The sequence below is a fragment of the Bos indicus genome, chromosome 1, assembly GCF_029378745.1.
Source record: "Bos indicus isolate NIAB-ARS_2022 breed Sahiwal x Tharparkar chromosome 1, NIAB-ARS_B.indTharparkar_mat_pri_1.0, whole genome shotgun sequence".
Classification (NCBI taxonomy): domain Eukaryota; kingdom Metazoa; phylum Chordata; class Mammalia; order Artiodactyla; family Bovidae; genus Bos; species Bos indicus.
This window is the reverse complement of record NC_091760.1, coordinates 111,012,344-111,031,754: the sequence shown is the minus strand read 5'-3', so window position 1 is coordinate 111,031,754 and position 19,411 is coordinate 111,012,344. Positions and strand designations below refer to the sequence as shown.

Sequence of the window (19,411 nt, the reverse complement as noted above, 5' to 3'; positions counted from 1 at the left end):
TTCTGGGAAAGACTGAAGGCAGGAGGAGAAGAGGATGACAGAGGATGAGATGAATAGATGGCATCACCAACTCAATGGACGTGAGTTTGAGCAAGCTCTGGGAGATGGTGAAGGACAGAAAAGACTTGGCGTGCTGTAGTTCATTGGGTCAAAATGAGTCCAACATGGCTGAGTGCCTGAACAACAATTACAATTGTATGTTAGTATAATACTTAAATGGAGAAGGCAATGGCACCCCACTCCAGTACTCTTGCCTGGAAAATCCCATGGACAGAGGAGCCTGGTAGGCTGCAGTCCATGGGGTTGCGAAGAGTCGGATGTGACTGAGCAACTTCACTTTGACTTTTCACTTTCATGCATTGGAGAAGGAAATGGCAACCCACTCCAGTGTTCTTGCCTGGAGAATCCCAGGGACGGAGGAGCCTGGTGGGCTGCCGTCTATGGGGTCGCACAGAGTTGGACACGACTGAAGCAACTTAGCAGCAGCAGCAGCAGCAGCAGCATAATACTTAAATAAGCTATTTTACAAGTATTAGTGGAGAATGTTAGTGGAGACTCAGCCCTGAATTTTCACTGAAAGGACTGTTGCTAAAGATGAAGCTCCAATACTTTGGCCACCTGATGTGAAGAGCTGACTTTTTGGAAAAAGACCCTGATACTGGCAAAGATTGAAGGCAAAAGGAGAAAGGGGTGGCAGAGGATGAGATGGTTAGATAGCATCACCCACTCAATGGATATGAATTTGAGCAAACTCTGGGAGACAGCAGAGGACAGAAGAGCCTGCAGAAGGCTCTGCTGCAATCCATGGCATCTCAAAGAGTCGGACACAACCTAATGACTGAATAACAACAATCAGTGGAGAATAATGACTTTGACAGGGCAATTTTGTATACTTTTTTATGTCTACCATTTTAGAACGAATGTGTATTCTTTTCTCTCAATGGCATCTAGAGAATATTTATTATTGAAGCACACACTGAGGCTGTTCTTAACAATAGGATGTCATCATGCCTATAAATGAGTCATCAATCTGCATGGAATTCTTGAAGAGTTTACTATTATTTTTAAGGCACATATTTGATTTGGGAGCAGATGTCCATCATTCTGAAATTTTCAAGGCCTCTGACAAGTACAAAAAGGAACCTGGTTACCAGATGTTTAATATATCTGAGAGAGAAAGATTAATTCAATGATATAGTGGTCTTTTCTGAAAAATAGCATTAAAAATTTTAGTTATCATAGTCTTGAATAATAACTTCCAGTGTTTTTTCATAATGAACCTATTTCACTGACCTGAATTTATGGCTTGTTTATTATTTTTATATTGTAGTGCTAGTGAAGTTGTGGAGAAAATTATATACCTAGACATGTATATTTATACATATACAACCTTTTTCGATCTTTGGCCTTCATATTCCTAAATTTCATTTATTGAAATTTTAAAACATCAATAAATCAGTTCTCACAAATATTAACTCAAAATAATAATGTGTACTTAGTAGCAAAGTTAAGTTTTATGAACTTGTAATTTTTAATGTTTCTTTATTTTCCTGATGCTATCCTAGAACTAAGTGATAATTTAAACTTTAACAAATAGTATGAAGTTATTCAAATAAATGTTTGAAGTTGAAATAGTTTAAAAAAAGTAGATAATAAAAGAAACGTGTTCTAAAAATTTTTTATAAAAAGAAAAAAAATTAAAGTATAGTGTTTAGGGATAAAACTTGGGCAATACAACTCCAAAGAAAATCAAAGTGATTACCATAAAATTCATGAGAATGATTAGTTTAGGGGAGAGGGAGTTGACTATGATCGAGTCGAGGGTATGAAGCTTCTAGACTAGCTGATGAGGTTTTATTTTTTTATCTGGATGGTAGTAATTAGAGTTTCCTCAAAATAATTCATTATATAAATTGTTTGCATAATTTTCTGCAGCTTACAATTTTATCATATTTTACAGTAGAAAAGAAAATGAATAAAAATAAATGAATGCTGTTCATGTTCATTGTATATTAGGAATTAAAGTTACTCTGCAAGTAGGGCAAACCCATCAATAATCTAACATATTTCTTTGTACATTCATAAACTTATTAAAATAACTTATAAAGCTATTTTAAAGTATATTCATATAATAAATTATTAATGAGAAACCTATACAAACTAGAATATTAATCTTTCTTAATATATTAACTTTTGAATATTGTTACAAACCCAATCATATAAGATCAAGATAAATATTTATTTTGTTTTAGAATTTCCATTTCATTCTTTTTATTTTTAATTTTTTTTCATTTAACTTTTTATTGTTATGATAGTTTAAAGTCCACAACAGAGCAACTCAGCCAAACATATACATGTATCTATTTTCCCCTCTCATCCAGGCTGCCATATAATATTGAACAGAGTTCCCTGTGCTATTCAGTAGGCTCTTGTTGGTTATCCATTTATATATAGCAGTGTGTACATGTCCATCTCAGACTCCCTAACTCATTTTGTTGTTTTTAATGGTTTTTATTTCTCTGCTGAGATTTTTTTATCTTTTCAAGAACTAGAGTAGATTTTCCTTTATGTCTTCAAGCAGAATTATAACAGTGCTAATTTCAATATCTGGGTCATCTCAGAGTCAGTCCCTTTTAACAGTCTTTTCTCTTTAGAATAGGTCCTGCTTTTCTGTTTCTTCCTATGTTGAGTAATTTTTAAAAATATATTGTAAACTCCGTGAATGTTATGTTACAGAAATTTTAGATTCTGTTATATTTCTGCAAATACTATTGATGTGGTGGTGGGGAAGAGATTGTGTGGCTTTATATAGGCAATTAATTTGGTTGGCCTAAAACTACAACTCTGTTTCTATGGCAACAGCTAAACTCTCAGTTCAGTTCTTTCATCTTTAATTAGGCTGCTTGGAATCTTCCCCAGGTCACCTGTAGTTTAGGGCTCAACCAGACATATAGACAGAGTTTATAAGCAGTATTTGGGATTCCCTCTCTCTGGGTCACTCCCATTAAGGGTTCACTCTTTACCTCCCAGCAGCTGTGGTTGTCCTCAAACACTGTCCTGTAGTTCTTCAAGCCAGAATGACTGTGAGTTTTCTATTAGAATTTTGGTTCTCCTGTATGGTGCAGTCTGGGGCCTTACTCAGGCTTAACATCATTTAAAAACAAAAAACAAAAACCTGACCCCATGGCTGTCACCTCATTGGAAGTATCAGCTTTCCTCCAGAATCGTCCTGCTTTTGGTCACTTGCACATAGGGGTTTTTCTTTTCTTTCCTCTTTTAATGTTGTCTAAATTTTAGACATTTTATTTAAATGCAGATCTGCCTGATAGGAGATTACTTGGCCAGTACAGAAATGGACTGAATATTTATTTCTTTAAAGAAATGGTAATATAAAGATGCTAAGAAATTTTTAATGGATAAATAAAATAATGATATAGAAAAACACATATAGTTGGACTAATAGATTAAGGTATTTTTGGCAAACAGAAACCTTTTGAGTATGTATTCTAATTTTAAGGAAATCTGTGTATGTAACAACAAGTAGAATATAAAGATAAGAAAAGTAATAAAGGAAAAGTATATCTTAACAAAAGGGAAAACATTTTCACTTTATTTTGAAATAAAATATTTGAACCTATTTTGTATTATTTTAGGAATAAATCTAATGAAGCTGATGAGTGTCAAAGAGAACTTAGAAAACTGAAGTTTGAATCCATTATTTCTGACTCACGGTACACATTGAAAATTTTTTATTTAATATTTTTAATAATTGAATTTGAAACCATATTTTAGATAATATTTAAAATGTACTTAACTTTTTTTTATAGTATTGCTTGTGTAAATAATACCTAACCCTAATTTATAATGTATTGAAGCTGTTCAATGATTTTTGCCTCTGCCTAGATAGGAAAATTTTTAAATCACAGAACTATCTATTTATGTAGCATTCTTATTTTAAAAATTAAAGTTATACTCTTATTTTTAAATGAGATGTTTATATATTTTTGATAAACATAAAAATATAGTATCAAATGCATATTGGTTGAGGTTTTTTTCCTTATTCCATTTTAGGCACACCAGATTGCTTAAAGAAAAAGAAGACTCTTTAATGACTTGTCAACAAATATATAAAACTTTACAGGAAGAACTGACTGCAAAAGAAAGGCAAGAAGATGACTTAAAAAGAAGAATTAATCTTGCAGAAAATGAACTGGAAATAACCAAAACTCTTCTGAATCAGACAAAGGAAGAAGTTGTAACACTGAAAAGTGAAAGGTACAGTCAAGAATAATTTCTTCCAAATATATTTTATGTTTAAGTCAGTAATCCATATATATTTAAAACATCAGGGTCCTATATATTTTGATAACAGTGAAATCTAAGATTAAAGATACATTTCACGTGAAAGGTCATCCTATCCTACCACCCCATTTTACAGGTGATTAAACTGAACCCCAAACTGGTTAAAGGACTTGCTTAACTTCACTGAGTTAGTACAAGTAGGATGGAACCCACATGGCATTTGGTGTTAGATTTTTTGTTGAATTGAAAAGATCATGTGTGGTACTTACGCTACTAAATTTCACTTATGCCAGTAATTTTTGAATTCTATCATCTTCCAACAGAAAAACATCTCTTTATCACTTTTTCCTTTGTAAGCTCCTACTTTTCTTCTTTCTTTGTTATTTGTCAACACCTCATATTGAAGACTCCCCAAAAGCACAGATACTTCTGGTATTGAGTTAATATCAAAGATACTAAGAAGCATATTCCTCCAACCATCCTAGATATTTTTGCTCAGTTACTTTGTCTTTACTTATCTGTACTTAATATCTCAACCGTGCTTTCTTTCAGTTTTCATTTGCCTGATAATATCTTTTATTATTTGAATCCTTTTGTTTTAAATCCATATTGGTATATAGCATAATATTAGGGGTTTTCCTTTTGTTTTGAATTCATATTGGTATATAGCATAATGCTAGGGGTTTTGTTGGCTTTTATTAAATCTAGGAGTCTTTAATGGGAGGTATTATGCCAATTACATATTCCATAAGAATACAAGTTTCATGAGGATAAGAATTTTTGTCTTGTATTATTCTCTGTGTATAGAAGGCATAATTAGATATTTGTTTTTCATTTTTTCTGTCATTTTTCATTTTATTCATTTTATTTTATGAGTATTTGATTGCTTTCTATTTAGAAGATTTATAATCTTGTTTTTGTTCTTTCTGAAGGCAGCTGTTTGCTCCCAGAGGTGGAGTTTGGGAGTGAGGCCTTGGAAGTGGATAGCAGGCACCTTAGAGTTAGGTTGTCTCCGAACTTTCTCACCAACACTATGCCCTGGATTGTATCTGTGTCTACTCCAAGCTAGTCAGAGGTCTGTCTAGTTCACAGAGGAACAAGGTTTATCTCTTGTCTCCCCTGAGATAATATTAATTTACTTCTCTTTGGTTGAGTTAGATGAACAATTGCAGAGCTTATTGCCACCCACCACTTATTCCTCCACCCTGCTACACCAGTAACATGCCTCTTGCTAAGGTGTTGCATCTTGTAGTTCTGTGAGTCTTCATCCCACCCCCACTTCTGCCATTTCACAATTTTGTCATTGTTAATCCCAGTACATATTAGAAGCAGCAATTTTATAAGCAGGAAATTTGCAAGAGCCAGATTTACTAATAGTAACAAGAAGTGATGGCAGCTGAAAGACCAACCATGCATAAGAAGAAAGAAAAACTAAGTGCAAACAAATATCTTTAAAATCATTGCAGTTAGGCCTAATATGCAACAGAGACAAGCACCCCTACACATACCGGTAATCTTGAGTGCCCCTTTGTTTATAGATCGTGTGTGCTGTGCGTGCCCAGTCACTTCAGTCATGTCCAACTCTTTGCGACCCTATAGACTGTGGCCCACCAGTCTCCTCTGTCCATGGGATTCTCCAGGCAAGAATACTGGAGTTGGTTGCCAGGCCCTCCTCCGGGGGATTTTCCCACCCCAGGGACTGAACACATGTCTCCTCCATTGCAGGCGGATTCTTTTCTGCTGAGCCACTGCAGAAGCCCGTGTTTATAGTATGGGTTAATAATTAATGGCCATAATGATGACTGCATCAGAAAGATTAAAATCAGCTATATACTCTATGTATATGAAAGGTACAGAATACCCCACTTCCAGTGATGTCAGATTAATTAGATCTAGCTGTTTATCCAGATGAATTCTGTCTCCTTCATAGTGGTCATTGAGAAGATTCTGTCTTTGTTCAAACATTTCTGGAACTCTTTTCTGAGGACTGGCTTAAGTGTGCATGTTTTAGAATATCCTCAGTATGATGAATCTTTGACCTTTAGGAGTGAATTTGATTTTTAAAACAATCTCAATAGTTCCAGTGAAAGCAAGTTCAAGGAGAATGATGGGAAATCAATCTGGGAAATATCATTGGGGATTAAAAATAAAGTAAAATGTTTTCTCTTTTTTTGTATGCTTAACAAACTATCTCTGACAGCAATTTGAAGATGGCTGTTTCATGAATGTTTTCAGGATTAACAACATTATTAGAATAAATATAGAGCTTTCTTAGGGGATTGTTTGCTTTGAAATAGCATACCAAATTTGCTGTTTTCTTTCTTTTTTTTAAATTTAGTATGACTCTAACCTTATCTTCTATTATAAGTGTTAAAGATAATTTAAGTTTTCTGAGAATAGAGACATCACTGGACTATTTTCTCCTCTTCTTTTCCTCTCTTCCCCGCCCCTCTTTTTTCCCTCTTACTGTTTTTCTTTCTTTATTCTCTATACTTTAGTCTATTAAAAAGCAGGCAAGATATTCCTTAGTTGTTTAGTGGCACCAAATGTACTGACATAATGTCTGTCACATAATAAAAATTAATATGTGCTTGTAGCCCAGTAAGTTATTGTATTATCATAGGATTACTCCTAGATAGAAGCACTGTCTTTTTTTTCCTTGTCCAGGGTTTCCTTCACATTTTGTCTGCCTTGTCTTTTATTATATCCTCAGAATCTGGTACATGTATCCACTCAGTAAGTATCTGTGGGGTGGATGAATAACTTGCTTTGGGTAATTCAGTTAACTAACAATTATTTGTTGAGCATTTACTATATGCCAGGTACTCTGTACCCTGGGGATACAGTGGTGAATCTGAAACATTCCTTTCCTCTAAAGCTTACATTCTAATGAGAGAGACAAACAGTAACAAATAAATAAAGTAGAGAACTAACCAGAATAATTATACATTGTGATAACAGATATAAAGTAAAGGGGTGTTGTAGTAGAGACAGTAAGAAGGGATATCTGCTTTGGAAAGGGTGATTGTAAAAGTAACTTCCAAAATGATGCATAAAGGAAGACAAGTAGAGGTTCCCATGCCAAGGGCCAGGGAAAAGTTTTACAAGTGATAAATGAGCTTGGTGAGTTCTCAGAAGTGGCAGTGTGACTTGAAGCCTAGCAGATATGAGGGACACGGGGGAGGGCCAGGTCGTGCAGGGCCTCACAAGCCTGTTGTAGTACAGGTATTAGTTCCAGTGCGATGAAAAGAAACGACTGGAGGGATTTAAGCAGAGGAATAACACTGTGGAAGGATCACTCTGACTGCTGAGTGGAGAAGGGATTGGCAATGGGCAGTAGGAGCAAGTCAGGTCATTTACTGTTTTGATACTAATCAAAGGGTTTTGTACCAAGCAGATGAGAGCAAATAGCCAGGGGCTTACTCCATGTTGAGCCAGAGGAAGATGGGAGAGCCAGGGTAAAAAGACATCCTTAAGAACAAGTGACCTTTCAGAGGCTTTGACATTACTGTCTAAACCTGCCTCAAAATTTTGACTTCATAGGCAAGCTGTTATCCTGCCCCTTTCCTGTCTCTGTTTTGGTTCTTTGTCTTCCCCTCCTATGATCATGTGACAGCAGATATTCCTTAAAGTTTATAGATGAACTTGGCTTTCCTCTCTCCACTTTCTTTCCCCAGTTAACTGTCTCTCAACTGAGCAAATTTGCTCTTGGAGCTCTGGTTTGAAGTACCAGTGGAATTTCTAAATAGAGGTATCCTTAAGCAATTGGAGATGTGAAAGTCCTTCCAGAAAAAGAAGCTGGGCTCAGGAAAAAAAAAAAAAAAACTTAAAATAGGGATATTTGATGAGACCCATAGAGATTCTAATTGAGTAGGACTAGGCGGTGCCTGGGAATCTGCCACACAGCAAGGTCCCAAACCTCTGCCTTGGAAAGACAGCAACCAACAGGCTACAAGATGTGCTCTCCAGAGGCCAGAGCCCAGCTCGCTCAGGGTACCAGGGTGGGCTTAGCAAATTCAGGCACTCTTCCCACACTGCCCCTCCTTCTTCTCCCCTCCCCACAGCAGAGCTGTTTGCCATGGTTGCACTGGGACCATTATGGAAAGTGTGAGACTTACAAGCTATGTAGCTTCAGAAGAGGAGAAAAAAAGATATGAAAAGCCAGAACTGGCTCTAGAAAAAAATTGGCAGAATTTCTGAATTTGGAGCAGGAAAGGAGTTAGTGACTAGGAAATAATTCATCCTTAATACAAATCTAATTAATTATGTATTGCTTTGTCCTCCACACTCAGCTGAGGAGGCTCCCTTAGGAGAAGAGGATCCACTGGAAGGAAGAGAAGTAGGTCCTCAAGATCCTAGATGCTCGGGGTAGAGAAGGTCTGGCCAGCTTGGTCACAGGCACACTGGGGCTAGAGAGAGGGGTCTCCTCGGGGCATGGCACAGGAACAGTGTCAGAGAAAAGTGTGGCTGTTTTTAAAATTCTGTGTAAAGAGAGGCCTCAACTGTCCTGCTTCCAGGCTATAAGGTCTCTTAGGGCAAGGCCAGAACTCGACCTGGAAACATGAATTTGTGACACCACTTCAAAAGTATTACAGATTAAATAGGGTTTTATGGGCTGGCCTGCAAACCTAATTCCTTTTTGGAAAATTACTGCTATAGTAAAATGTGTTGGGAATTTCCTGTAACCAACTTACAAATACATTTTAGAAGAACATATGTGTTTAAACTTGAAGGCTGCCCATGTATAACACTGAGAAATTCATTTATGAGTAATGTGTGACCTACAGTGGTACCACTGAGACACGCAGCTGTTTGTAACAGCTCACGCCATATACCTTCATCCCCAGGAGCTGTGTAGGCCCTATCTTGGTAAATTCCAAGAAAAAAATATAGAATTATTGTGATTTATTTGCCAATAACATGACAGGATTAGTGAAGAATGTTGGAGGAAAAGCTTCATTGTGACCAAAGTTAGGTGCAATTTTGTGAAATAAATAATATCTATCTGTATCTCAAGCTATCTAGCTCTTTACCTACCTTAACTGAAATTTACCTAATTGCTCCCTGTCCCCCCAAAGCATATGTTTGAGGCTGTAGGGAAGGATTTTATTCCCCTTCTCACACACACATTAACTTCTTTCGCAATTTATTCATCCTCTTCTCTTTCTCTTTTATAATTGAGAGCTATAGACCCTCACCTCAGAAAAGTAGACATAAAGCCTGGCAAATTATTTCAGGAGATTCATGGAGTTTCCTGTTCTCCTGTATTTGACATGACCCCTTGATTAAACATATCTGCTTCTCCAGGCTCTCTCTTCCCCATTCCTTCTTTTCTTTGTTCTCGCCTCCCCTGTTTCTCCCTCTCAAGCTCTCTCACCAGCCCCAGGTTTCACAGTCGTGGGGAGCCCTCTGAATGCTTCTGTGGACATGATTTTGTTTTCACACAGCCCCAAGCAAATGCATCATTGTGTGGTACTCATTAGAAGGAATCAGGAATCTGAAAACCAGCCTGAACTCTGCTCTCCTTACCACTTGCCACAGAGGAAAGAGCTTATTTTTCCTGTATAATTGTGCCATTCCCTCTTCACCAAGCCCTGTGTCCCTATGTCTGGTCTAACTCAGGAGGAGCTTTTCTTCTAATTCACCAACCCAGAGGGAAAGCCACTTTCAAATTTGCACAAAGACTATGGCCAGCAGAGTTGTGGCCCTCTCTTTTGAAGCAGGTATTATTTTCCACATTTTTCTCTTGAGGAAACTGAGGCTAAGCAAGGCTAAGTGTCTCGCTCAGGTTAACATAGTTAGCAAAGACAGAATTCAAAATCTGTTGTATCTAGCTTTTAACCCGTGCTCCCCCCACTACAGTTTATACAGTTCTCTTAGCGTTTGTCCTGAAGGGATCCATTCTGTCAGCTTCTCTTTCTCAATCATGTTGTAACACTGAATCTTCAGGGAACTTCCAGCCCTGCAGAAAGCAGAAAATCCCAGAGTACCCCCTCTCCCCTTCCCCTTGCTTTCTTACCCCACCTCTCCACTCTTCCAGGATTCTTTCATTCATTTAATAAATATAACGTGGTGACTTTTGTCTTCCTTTCTGTAGTGCCTTGGCAAAATCAGAAGTAGAACTATATCTTCAAAACAGAAGTAGAATAAAAACATTTCACAACACATTCTATAAGAAGATAAACTTGGTGTTTAGTTACTTTTTTGAGGCTTATCATACTTTCATGAAGGCTAGAAGCAATAACAATATAAAAAAGGATGAGGAAGCAAGGTTTCAAGGGTTCTGTTACCTCGTAGTAGTGTGACTTCAGTTCAGTTCAGTTCAATCGCTCAGTCATGTCTGACTCTTTGCGACCCCATGAATCGCAGCACGTCAGGCCTCCCTGTCCATCACCAACTCCCGGAGTTCACTCAGACTCACATCCATCGAGTCAGTGATGCCATCCAGGCATCTCATCCTCTGTCATCCCCTTCTCCTCCTGCCCCCAATCCCTCCCAGCATCAGAGTCTTTTCCAATGAGTCAACTCATCGCATGAGGTAGCCAAAGTACTGGAGTTTCAGCTTCAGCATCATTCCTTCCAAAGAAATCCCAGGGCTGATCTCCTTCAGAATGGACTGGTTGGATCTCCTTGCAGTCCAAGGGACTCTCAGGAGTCTTCTCCAACACCACAGTTCAAAAGCATCAATTCTTCAGCGCTCAGCCTTCTTCACAGTACAACTCTCACATCCATACATGACCACTGGAAAAACCATAGCCTTGACTAGACGGACCTTTGTTGGCAAAGTAATGTCTCTGCTTTTCAATATGCTTTCTAGGTTGGTCATAACTTTCCTTCTAAGGAGTAAGCGTCTTTTAATTTCATGGCTGCAGTCACCATCTGCAGTGATTTTGGAGCCCAGAAAAATAAAGTCTGACACTGTTTCCACTGTTTCCCCATCTATTTCCCATGAAGTGATGGGACCAGATGCCATGATCTTCGTTTTCTGAATGTTGAGCTTTAAGCCAAGTTTTTCACTCTCCACTTTCACTTTCGTGAAGAGGCTTTTGAGTTCCTCTTCACTTTCTGCCATAACGGTGGTGTCATCTGCATGTCTGAGGTTATTGAGATTTCTCCTGGCAATCTTGATTCCAGCTTGTGTTTCTTCCAGTCCAGCGTTTCTCATGATGTACTCTGCATATAAGTTAAATAAGCAGGGTGACAATATACAGCCTTGACGTACTCCTTTTCCTATTTGGAACCAGTCTGTTGTTCCATGTCCAGTTCTAACTGTTGCTTCCTGACCTGCATACAGATTTCTCAAGAGGCAGGTCAGGTGGTCTGGTATTCCCATCTCTTGAAGAATTTTTCACAGTTTATTGTGATCCACACAGTCAAAGGCTTTGGCATAGTCAATAAAGCAGAAATAGATGTTTTTCTGGAACTCTCTTGCTTTTTCCACGGTCCAGCGGATGTTGGCAATTTGATCTCTGTTTCCTCTGCCTTTTCTAAATTGAATATTGAAAGAATGGACTTTTAAGTTAAGCAAACATAAATTTAAATCCCAACTTGACCAGTGTCAAGTTTGGACAACTAGCTTAACCATTTTAAGGGTCATTGTCATTTTCTGTAAAATGGGCATACTAATAACAGCTACCTGCTTGTAAAAATTAAAACATCTAGTATCATGCCTAGTAGGTTCCTTCTCGTTCATCTTCCCTTAGGTTGTTAACCTCTTAAAGCATCATATTTTATTAATTTTTATACCCTGCACTGGTGATTTAGATATTCAGTGAATATCTGTTGAGTTCAGTATTATCTGCTTTACTTTTAAAGTTGTAAAGATTAGTCCATGGAGTGGTTTATTTTGGATGCACTTCTGTTAGTTTAAAGCATTAAGAAATGAAGTGTTCTAGTAATATCATTCTAAAATAACAAATCTCATCTGATATTTTCCCCCAGACTTACCTCTTTCTCTGATTTCCTGTCTATCAATAGCTTTCAGAACAAGAGACTTGCCAAACTTCTTATGATATCACAGACACTACTTTTAACAGAGGCAGGGTTTGTGCAAAATCAAAATTATCTCTTTGATTGACAATGTGAAGACATTGCTAAAAGAACAACTTGTGAAACAGAATTTAAAGCTGTCATTTGGCATTATGGTTTGACATTTGTTTGCAGTTATGTTTTTAACTACAATTAAGGGAATCTAGCTTTTTGCATATATGTATGAAATTAGATTCACATTTTCTTTTTACTCTAAGAATTTAAAAGTTAAAAGTTTTTTTAAATAAATACTCAATTGTGAGTAGATCCAAGTTTTCCTATTAGGCGAACCCCAAATGTTGTTTTTGAAATGTATTGATAATACAGGGAAGAGAGCCCTAAGCTGGTATAAGCTTGAACCAGCTCTGCCTCTTGTGAATCATGTCACTTTAGATAGTCATTTACTACTCAGGATCTTCTAAAAATTAGGGAATTGCATTAATGTATCAGCAAATGGCAAGAAAGAATGACTATATCCCTAGAGCCTGAAACAGTGCCTGATACATAGTGGGTACTCAATAAATATTTGCTGGTTGGATGTATGGATGAATGGGAATGAATTTAATCCCAGCCAAACCACTGATCACAGAATTTAAAACTTGGAAGCTCTCATTGTCTGCTAGCAAGTCAGCTTCTGACTTGCCAAGTATCAATTCAGACTCCTGGATTCTAGAGATGACCTTCTTTATTAGATTCTTAGTAAAATCCAAATATAGGACCTGAATCTGTGTTGTTTCTTATTATTCTAAAGCATCAATATCTCTAGAACTGGTTCTACAGAGGAAATTGGATATGTGTATGATATTCAAAAATAGTTACACATTTTCAGCTTTTTAATATATGAATATACCTCTAACAATATTTTATTTCTTGAAATCCTCTAGGTTTCTCCCAGAAAGTCTCACTAGAGTAAAAGTCAAAACTTCATAGTTTCTTTCAAGACAAGAGTGGTTTTTGTTTTTCAGTGTCTTAAGATGGTTTTATATTCCTGAATAATGTGCAAGCTCTTTCTTGAGTGTACTATATAAGTGTGTTTTTATTTTTAGTATCAAGATTATCTTTTTCATACATATAATCATCTCTGTATACATTACTCAGTGCCCAGCCCATGGTAATCAAGGACAGCATGTTTGCAACATCATGTGTAATCATTCTTTCTGTCTTGTCTCATTAGAGAATTGCACTGAAGAGTCAAGAACAGAGACTCAGCAGGAATCAAAGAGATATGAAAGTCCTAATTTCTGTAGCTATAATATCAAGCAAAATTATCATCCCACACAAGTTCATAAATTTTCTAACAGTTCTCAAAACATCTTATATTTTGTGGAAATGTCATAAAAAAATCACAACTCTGTCAATTTCATGAATGACTATCACTTCATTAACATTGTTTGAACCTTGGCTTACCATATTTTAACTTCTATAATCTACTAGCCTTTCAGTTTTTATTCTAAACAGATAGATACACATATAACCCATTGTACTGGGTCCATTGGAGGAATGTATGTGAAATGGATTCTACTTTTGTTGATATCAAAATTATAACTGTCTCCAAGAGACTAAAATTCAAGCACCTCAAATATTCAATACCATCCATTTAATAGTAAAGGTAACTTCTAATGTACTCATAGGCACCCATCTGAAAATGTTCACTGGAATTTTCTAATCAATAAAACCTCTTTTCCAATAGGAAACCTGGCTTAAGTGAAAAATTGTTTTGCTCAATATTAATCTTCAGAACAGAGCTTCAGTATAATTTACATTTTAACATTTATCTTTTAATATTTAATAAAGAATCTGAATTAGAAAAAAAAGAAATAAAATGAATCAAATTGCCAGGATTCTGTTGCCTCTCCACTTCTAACAAGCACATAGCCAGTCATATCCATCCTATAGTACTGGTATTTTGAAAGCCAAGTAAAATATTACTTTATTTCCATTGACTGTTGCTCCTTATTTTGTCAAGTTTACTATTATAAGATTCTAATCGTATACCTGAAAGTTGTATAATAACACTTGAAAATAAACCAGCATAGTTTTCTATTGCTACTGTAGCAATTACCACAAACTTCAAACAACACAAATGTATACAGTTCTGGGGGTCAGAAGTCCAAATGAATGTTAAGGGGCTAAAATCAAGATGTCAGCAGGGCTGGCTCTTTCTGGAGGCTCAAGGGGAGAACCCATTTCTTTTTTCTTCCAGCTTTTAGAAGCTGCTGGCATTCCTTGGATCCTGGTCTCATGAATCGAATCTGTGTTTCCAGTGTCATATCACCACCTTCCCTTACCCTCCACATTAACCTTCTTGCCTCTTTCTCATAAAGACCTTGATAATTATACTTAGGGTACACCCAAATAAACTAGGATAATTTCCTCATCTGAAGATCCTTAATATAATCACGTCTGCAAAGTACCTTATGCCATATTTACAGACTCTGTGGATTAGAATATGAATATCTTTGAAGGCAATTATTTAGCCCACCACAACTGTGACAAGTTAAAGATAGCTATTATCAACCCTAGAGCAACCATGAAATAAAGCTAAACAGAGAGTTATAACTAATATGGCAAGAAAGCAGATGCAAGTGAATCATAAGCCATATGTTGTTGTTGTTGTTGAGTCTCTAAAACTCTTTGCAACTCATGGACTGCAGTACACCAGGCTTCCTTGTCTTTCACTGTCTCCCAGAGTTTGCTCAGATTCATGTCCATTGAGTCAGTGATGCTATCCAAAGAAGGCAAAGAAGGCAAAGCAAACAACAGATGGGACAAATAGGCAAGATAATGGATTTAAGTCTACTCTGTGACAATTCAATTAAATGTAAATTGTCTAAGCTTTAAAAGACAGAGATTTTCAAATTGAAAATGAGTATACTACCCAAAGCAATTTATAGATTCAATGCAACCCCTATCAAGCTACCAACAGTATTCTTCACAGAACTAGAACAAATAATTTCACAATTTGTATGGAAATACAAAAAACCTCTAATAGCCAAAGCTATCTTGAGAAAGAAGAATGGAACTGGAGGAATCAACCTGCCTGACTTCAAGCTCTACTACAAAGCCACAGTCATCAAGACAGTATGGTACTGGCACAAAGACAGAAATATAGATCAATGGAACAAAATAGAAAGCCCAGAGATTAATCCACGCACATATGGACACCTTATCTTTGACAAAGGAGGCAAGAATATACAGTGGAGAAAAAACAATCTCTTTAACAAGTGGTGCTGGGAAAACTGGTCAACCACTTGTAAAAGAATGAAACTAGAACACTTTATAACACCATACACAAAAATAAACTCAAAATGGATTAAAGATCTCAACGTAAGACCAGAAACTATAAAACTCCTAGAGGAGAACATAGGCAAAACACTCTCCGACATACATCACAGCAGGATCCTCTATGACCCGCCTCCCAGAATATTGGAAATAAAAACAAAAATAAACAAATGGGACCTAATTAAACTTAAAAGCTTCTGCACAACAAAGGAAACTATAAGCAAGGTGAAAAGACAGCCTTCAGAATGGGAGAAAATAATAGCAAATGAAGCAACAGACAAACAACTAATCTCAAAAATATACAAGCAATACCTACAGCTCAATTCCAGAAAAATAAATGACCCAATCAAAAAATGGGCCAAAGACCTAAATAGACATTTCTCCAAAGAAGACATACAGATGGCTAACAAACACATGAAAAGATGCTCAACATCACTCATTATCAGAGAAATGCAAATCAAAACCACTATGAGGTACCATTTCACACCAGTCAGAATGGCTGCGATCCAAAAGTCTACAAGCAATAAATGCTGGAGAGGGTGTGGAGAAAAGGGAACCCTCTTACACTGTTGGTGGGAATGCAAACTAGTACAGCCACAACAGTGTGGAGATTCCTTAAAAAACTGGAAATAGAACTGCCATACGACCCAGCAATCCCACTGCTGGGCATACACACTGAGGAAACCAGAATGGAAAGAGACACGTGTACCCCAATGTTCATCACAGCACTGTTTATAATAGCCAGGACATGGAAGCAACCTAGATGTCCATCAGCAGATGAATGGATAAGAAAGCTGTGGTATATATACACAATGGAGTATTACTCAGCCATTAAAAAGAATACATTTGAATCAGTTCTAATGAGGTGGATGAAACTGGAGCCTATTATACAGAGTGAAGTAAGCCAGAAGGAAAAACACCAATACAGTATACTAACGCATATATATGGAATTTAGAAAGAGGGTAACAATAACCCTGTGTACGAGACAGCAAAAGAGACACTGATGTATAGAACAGTCTTATGGACTCTGTGGGAGAGGGAGAGGGTGGGAAGATTTGGGAGAATGGCATTGAAACATGTAAAATATCATGTATGAAACGAGATGCCAGTCCAGGTTCGATGCACGATACTGGATGCTTGGGGCTAGTGCACTGGGACAACCCAGAGGGATGGTATGGGGAGGGAGGAGGGAGGGGGGGTTCAGGATGGGGAACACAGGTATACCTGTGGTGGATTCATTTTGATATTTGGCAAAACTAATACAATTATGTAAAGTTTAAAAATAAAATAAAATTAAAAAAAAAAGAACCCAAGATAAACATAAGAAAGTAAATGATAAAGATCAGAGCAGAAGTCAGTGACATAGGAAACAAAAACAATACAGGATATCGATTTAAAAATCAGTTTCTTTAAGGAGGTCAATAACATTAATAAACCTCATGTCAGATTCACCAGGACAAAAGAGAGAAGACAAAAATTTACCAATATCAGAAATGAGAGCAGTGACATTATGTTCTTCAGATCTGAATACATTAATAGAGGAATATATTTTAAACAACCTTATGCCATTATTTTTTTCATTCAAAAATATTGCTAAAAAATTCTACCCATCACCTGAGCCTTCAGTGAGTCTTGGTAATAGCATCAAAAATCACTGATCATGGATCATCATAAATATAATAAACATGAAAAATTTGAAATATTGGCAAGAATTACCAAAATGTGACACAAAGTGAGCAAATGCTGTTGGAAAAATGGCACCACAAAGCCATTTGCTTGACTATGCCATTAACTTTGACTGCTCTGAAAAAATGGACACAGTTTTTTGAAATACAAACTTCCAAAACTCACTAAAATGAAATAGATAACCTGAATTTAGAGTTTAAATTTTTTCCACAAAACAAACTTTAGGCCCAGAAGTTTTTTCAAGCATTTAAAGAAGAAACAGTACTAATTCTACTTAAACTCTTCCACAAAATTAAAGAAGAAGGAATAGTTAACTTATTTTATGAGGCCACTATTACCTTGATACCAAAATATGACAAAAACATTATAAGCAAATTAACAGACCAACATCTGCCATGAGCATAGGTGCAAAAATTCTAAAGAAAAATTTGGCAAATTGAATCTAGCAACATGAAAAGTGAAAGAAATCATGAATGTGTGGGGTTTATCTCAAGGATGCAAGATCGGTTTAACATTCAAAAATCAATTATTGTTATTCAAAAATTTAAAAAGAAAAACTATGATTATGTCAGTAGAAACAAAACAAGTTGGCAAAATGCAATGTTTGTCCCTAAATTTTTTAAAAAAACCTCAGAAGAGTAGGAATAGAGGAGAACTTCTTCAGATTGATACAAGGCATCTACAAAAACCTACAGATAACATCATACTTAATAATGATAGACTGTATACTCTCCTCCTAAGATTAAGATCAAGAAAAAAACATCCACTGTCATCAGTTCTGTTCATTGTGCTGAAAGTTCTAGTCAGTACAGTCAGGCAAGAAAAAGTAATATCAGACTGGAAAGGAAGAAATAAAATTTTGTATTCACAGATGATATGCCCACTAACATGAAAACTATAGAATCTACAAAAAAAGTTACTAATAGATGAACTATTATCTATAGTTCTATATATAGAAGAACTAATAGATGAGTCTGACAAAAAGTTACAAGGAAAAAAGTCAACATCCAAAACCCAAATTAATTCCTATATATTTTCACAGAACAATTGAAATTAAAAAGCTGTATGTATAAAAAATATTTCAAAACACATGAAATAGTGATGAATCTGACAAATAATGTGCCAGACCTATATATTAAAAACTACAAAACATTGATGAGATAAATTAAGAGGATCTAAATAAATGCAGAGAACAGAAGTCTCAGTGTTGTTCACATTTATGGATTTATAACTCAGTGCAATCACAATCAAACTTGCAGCAAACTTCGTGTAGAAATTAACAAGCTAATTCTGAAATTCATATAGAAATGCAAAGGACCTAGAAAAACAAAAATAACACTGAAAAAACTTTGAGCCGAAAGATTAAAGTCACTACCTGACTTCAAGATTTATTATAAAGCTATAAATAATCAAGGCAATGTGGAATTAGTCTCAAGATAGACAAATATTAATAGGTCAATGGAGCAGAATTAAGAATACAGAAATAGGCACACATGTGCCTAACTGATTTTCTACATGAGTGCCAAAGCAGGCCATTATAGAACATACAGTTTTTGTGACCATTGGTGGAACAAATGTATACCCATATGCAAAAAAACAAAACAAAACAAAACAAAACTTTGATTCATAGTGTGAAATATATATAGAGAGATTAATTCAAAATAGATCATAGATCTAAATACAGAACATAAAATTAAAAAACTTCTAGGAGAAAACAGGAGACATGTCTTTGTGACCTTAAATTAAGCAAAGATTTCTTAATATTCAAACCCAAAAGCAAAAAAACAAACAAACAAACCAAAAGCACAATCCATAAAGAAAAAAAACTTGATAAGTTAGACTTCATCAAAGGTAAAACTTCTGTTCTTTAAAAGGCATTGTTTAGAAAATGTAGACAAGCCATCATCATAGATTTGTACAATACATTGATATATGTCATAAAGGACTTGTTTTCAGAATATGTAGACTTATTTTCAGAATATGTATGAACTTTAGAAACTCAGGTGACCATAAACAACCAATAAAAAAAGAGCAGAAGATTTGACCAGATACTTCACCAAAATATACAGATGGCCCATAAACACATAAAAAAAGATACTCTACATCATTAGG

The 19,411-nt window shown here is 36.0% G+C and overlaps 1 protein-coding gene across 2 annotated transcripts in view; it reads left to right on the top strand.

Annotated features, from left to right (window-relative positions):
- Nucleotides 1-19,411, top strand: part of LEKR1 (leucine, glutamate and lysine rich 1) — a 224,905-nt gene that overhangs the window by 143,962 nt on the left and 61,532 nt on the right. For both annotated transcript variants that reach the window (XM_070792615.1, XM_019960397.2), the window contains 2 exons: nt 3,654-3,731; nt 4,072-4,275. In XM_070792615.1, the coding sequence (XP_070648716.1) occupies nt 3,654-3,731; nt 4,072-4,275 (282 nt within the window). The remainder of the gene's footprint in view (nt 1-3,653; nt 3,732-4,071; nt 4,276-19,411) is intronic.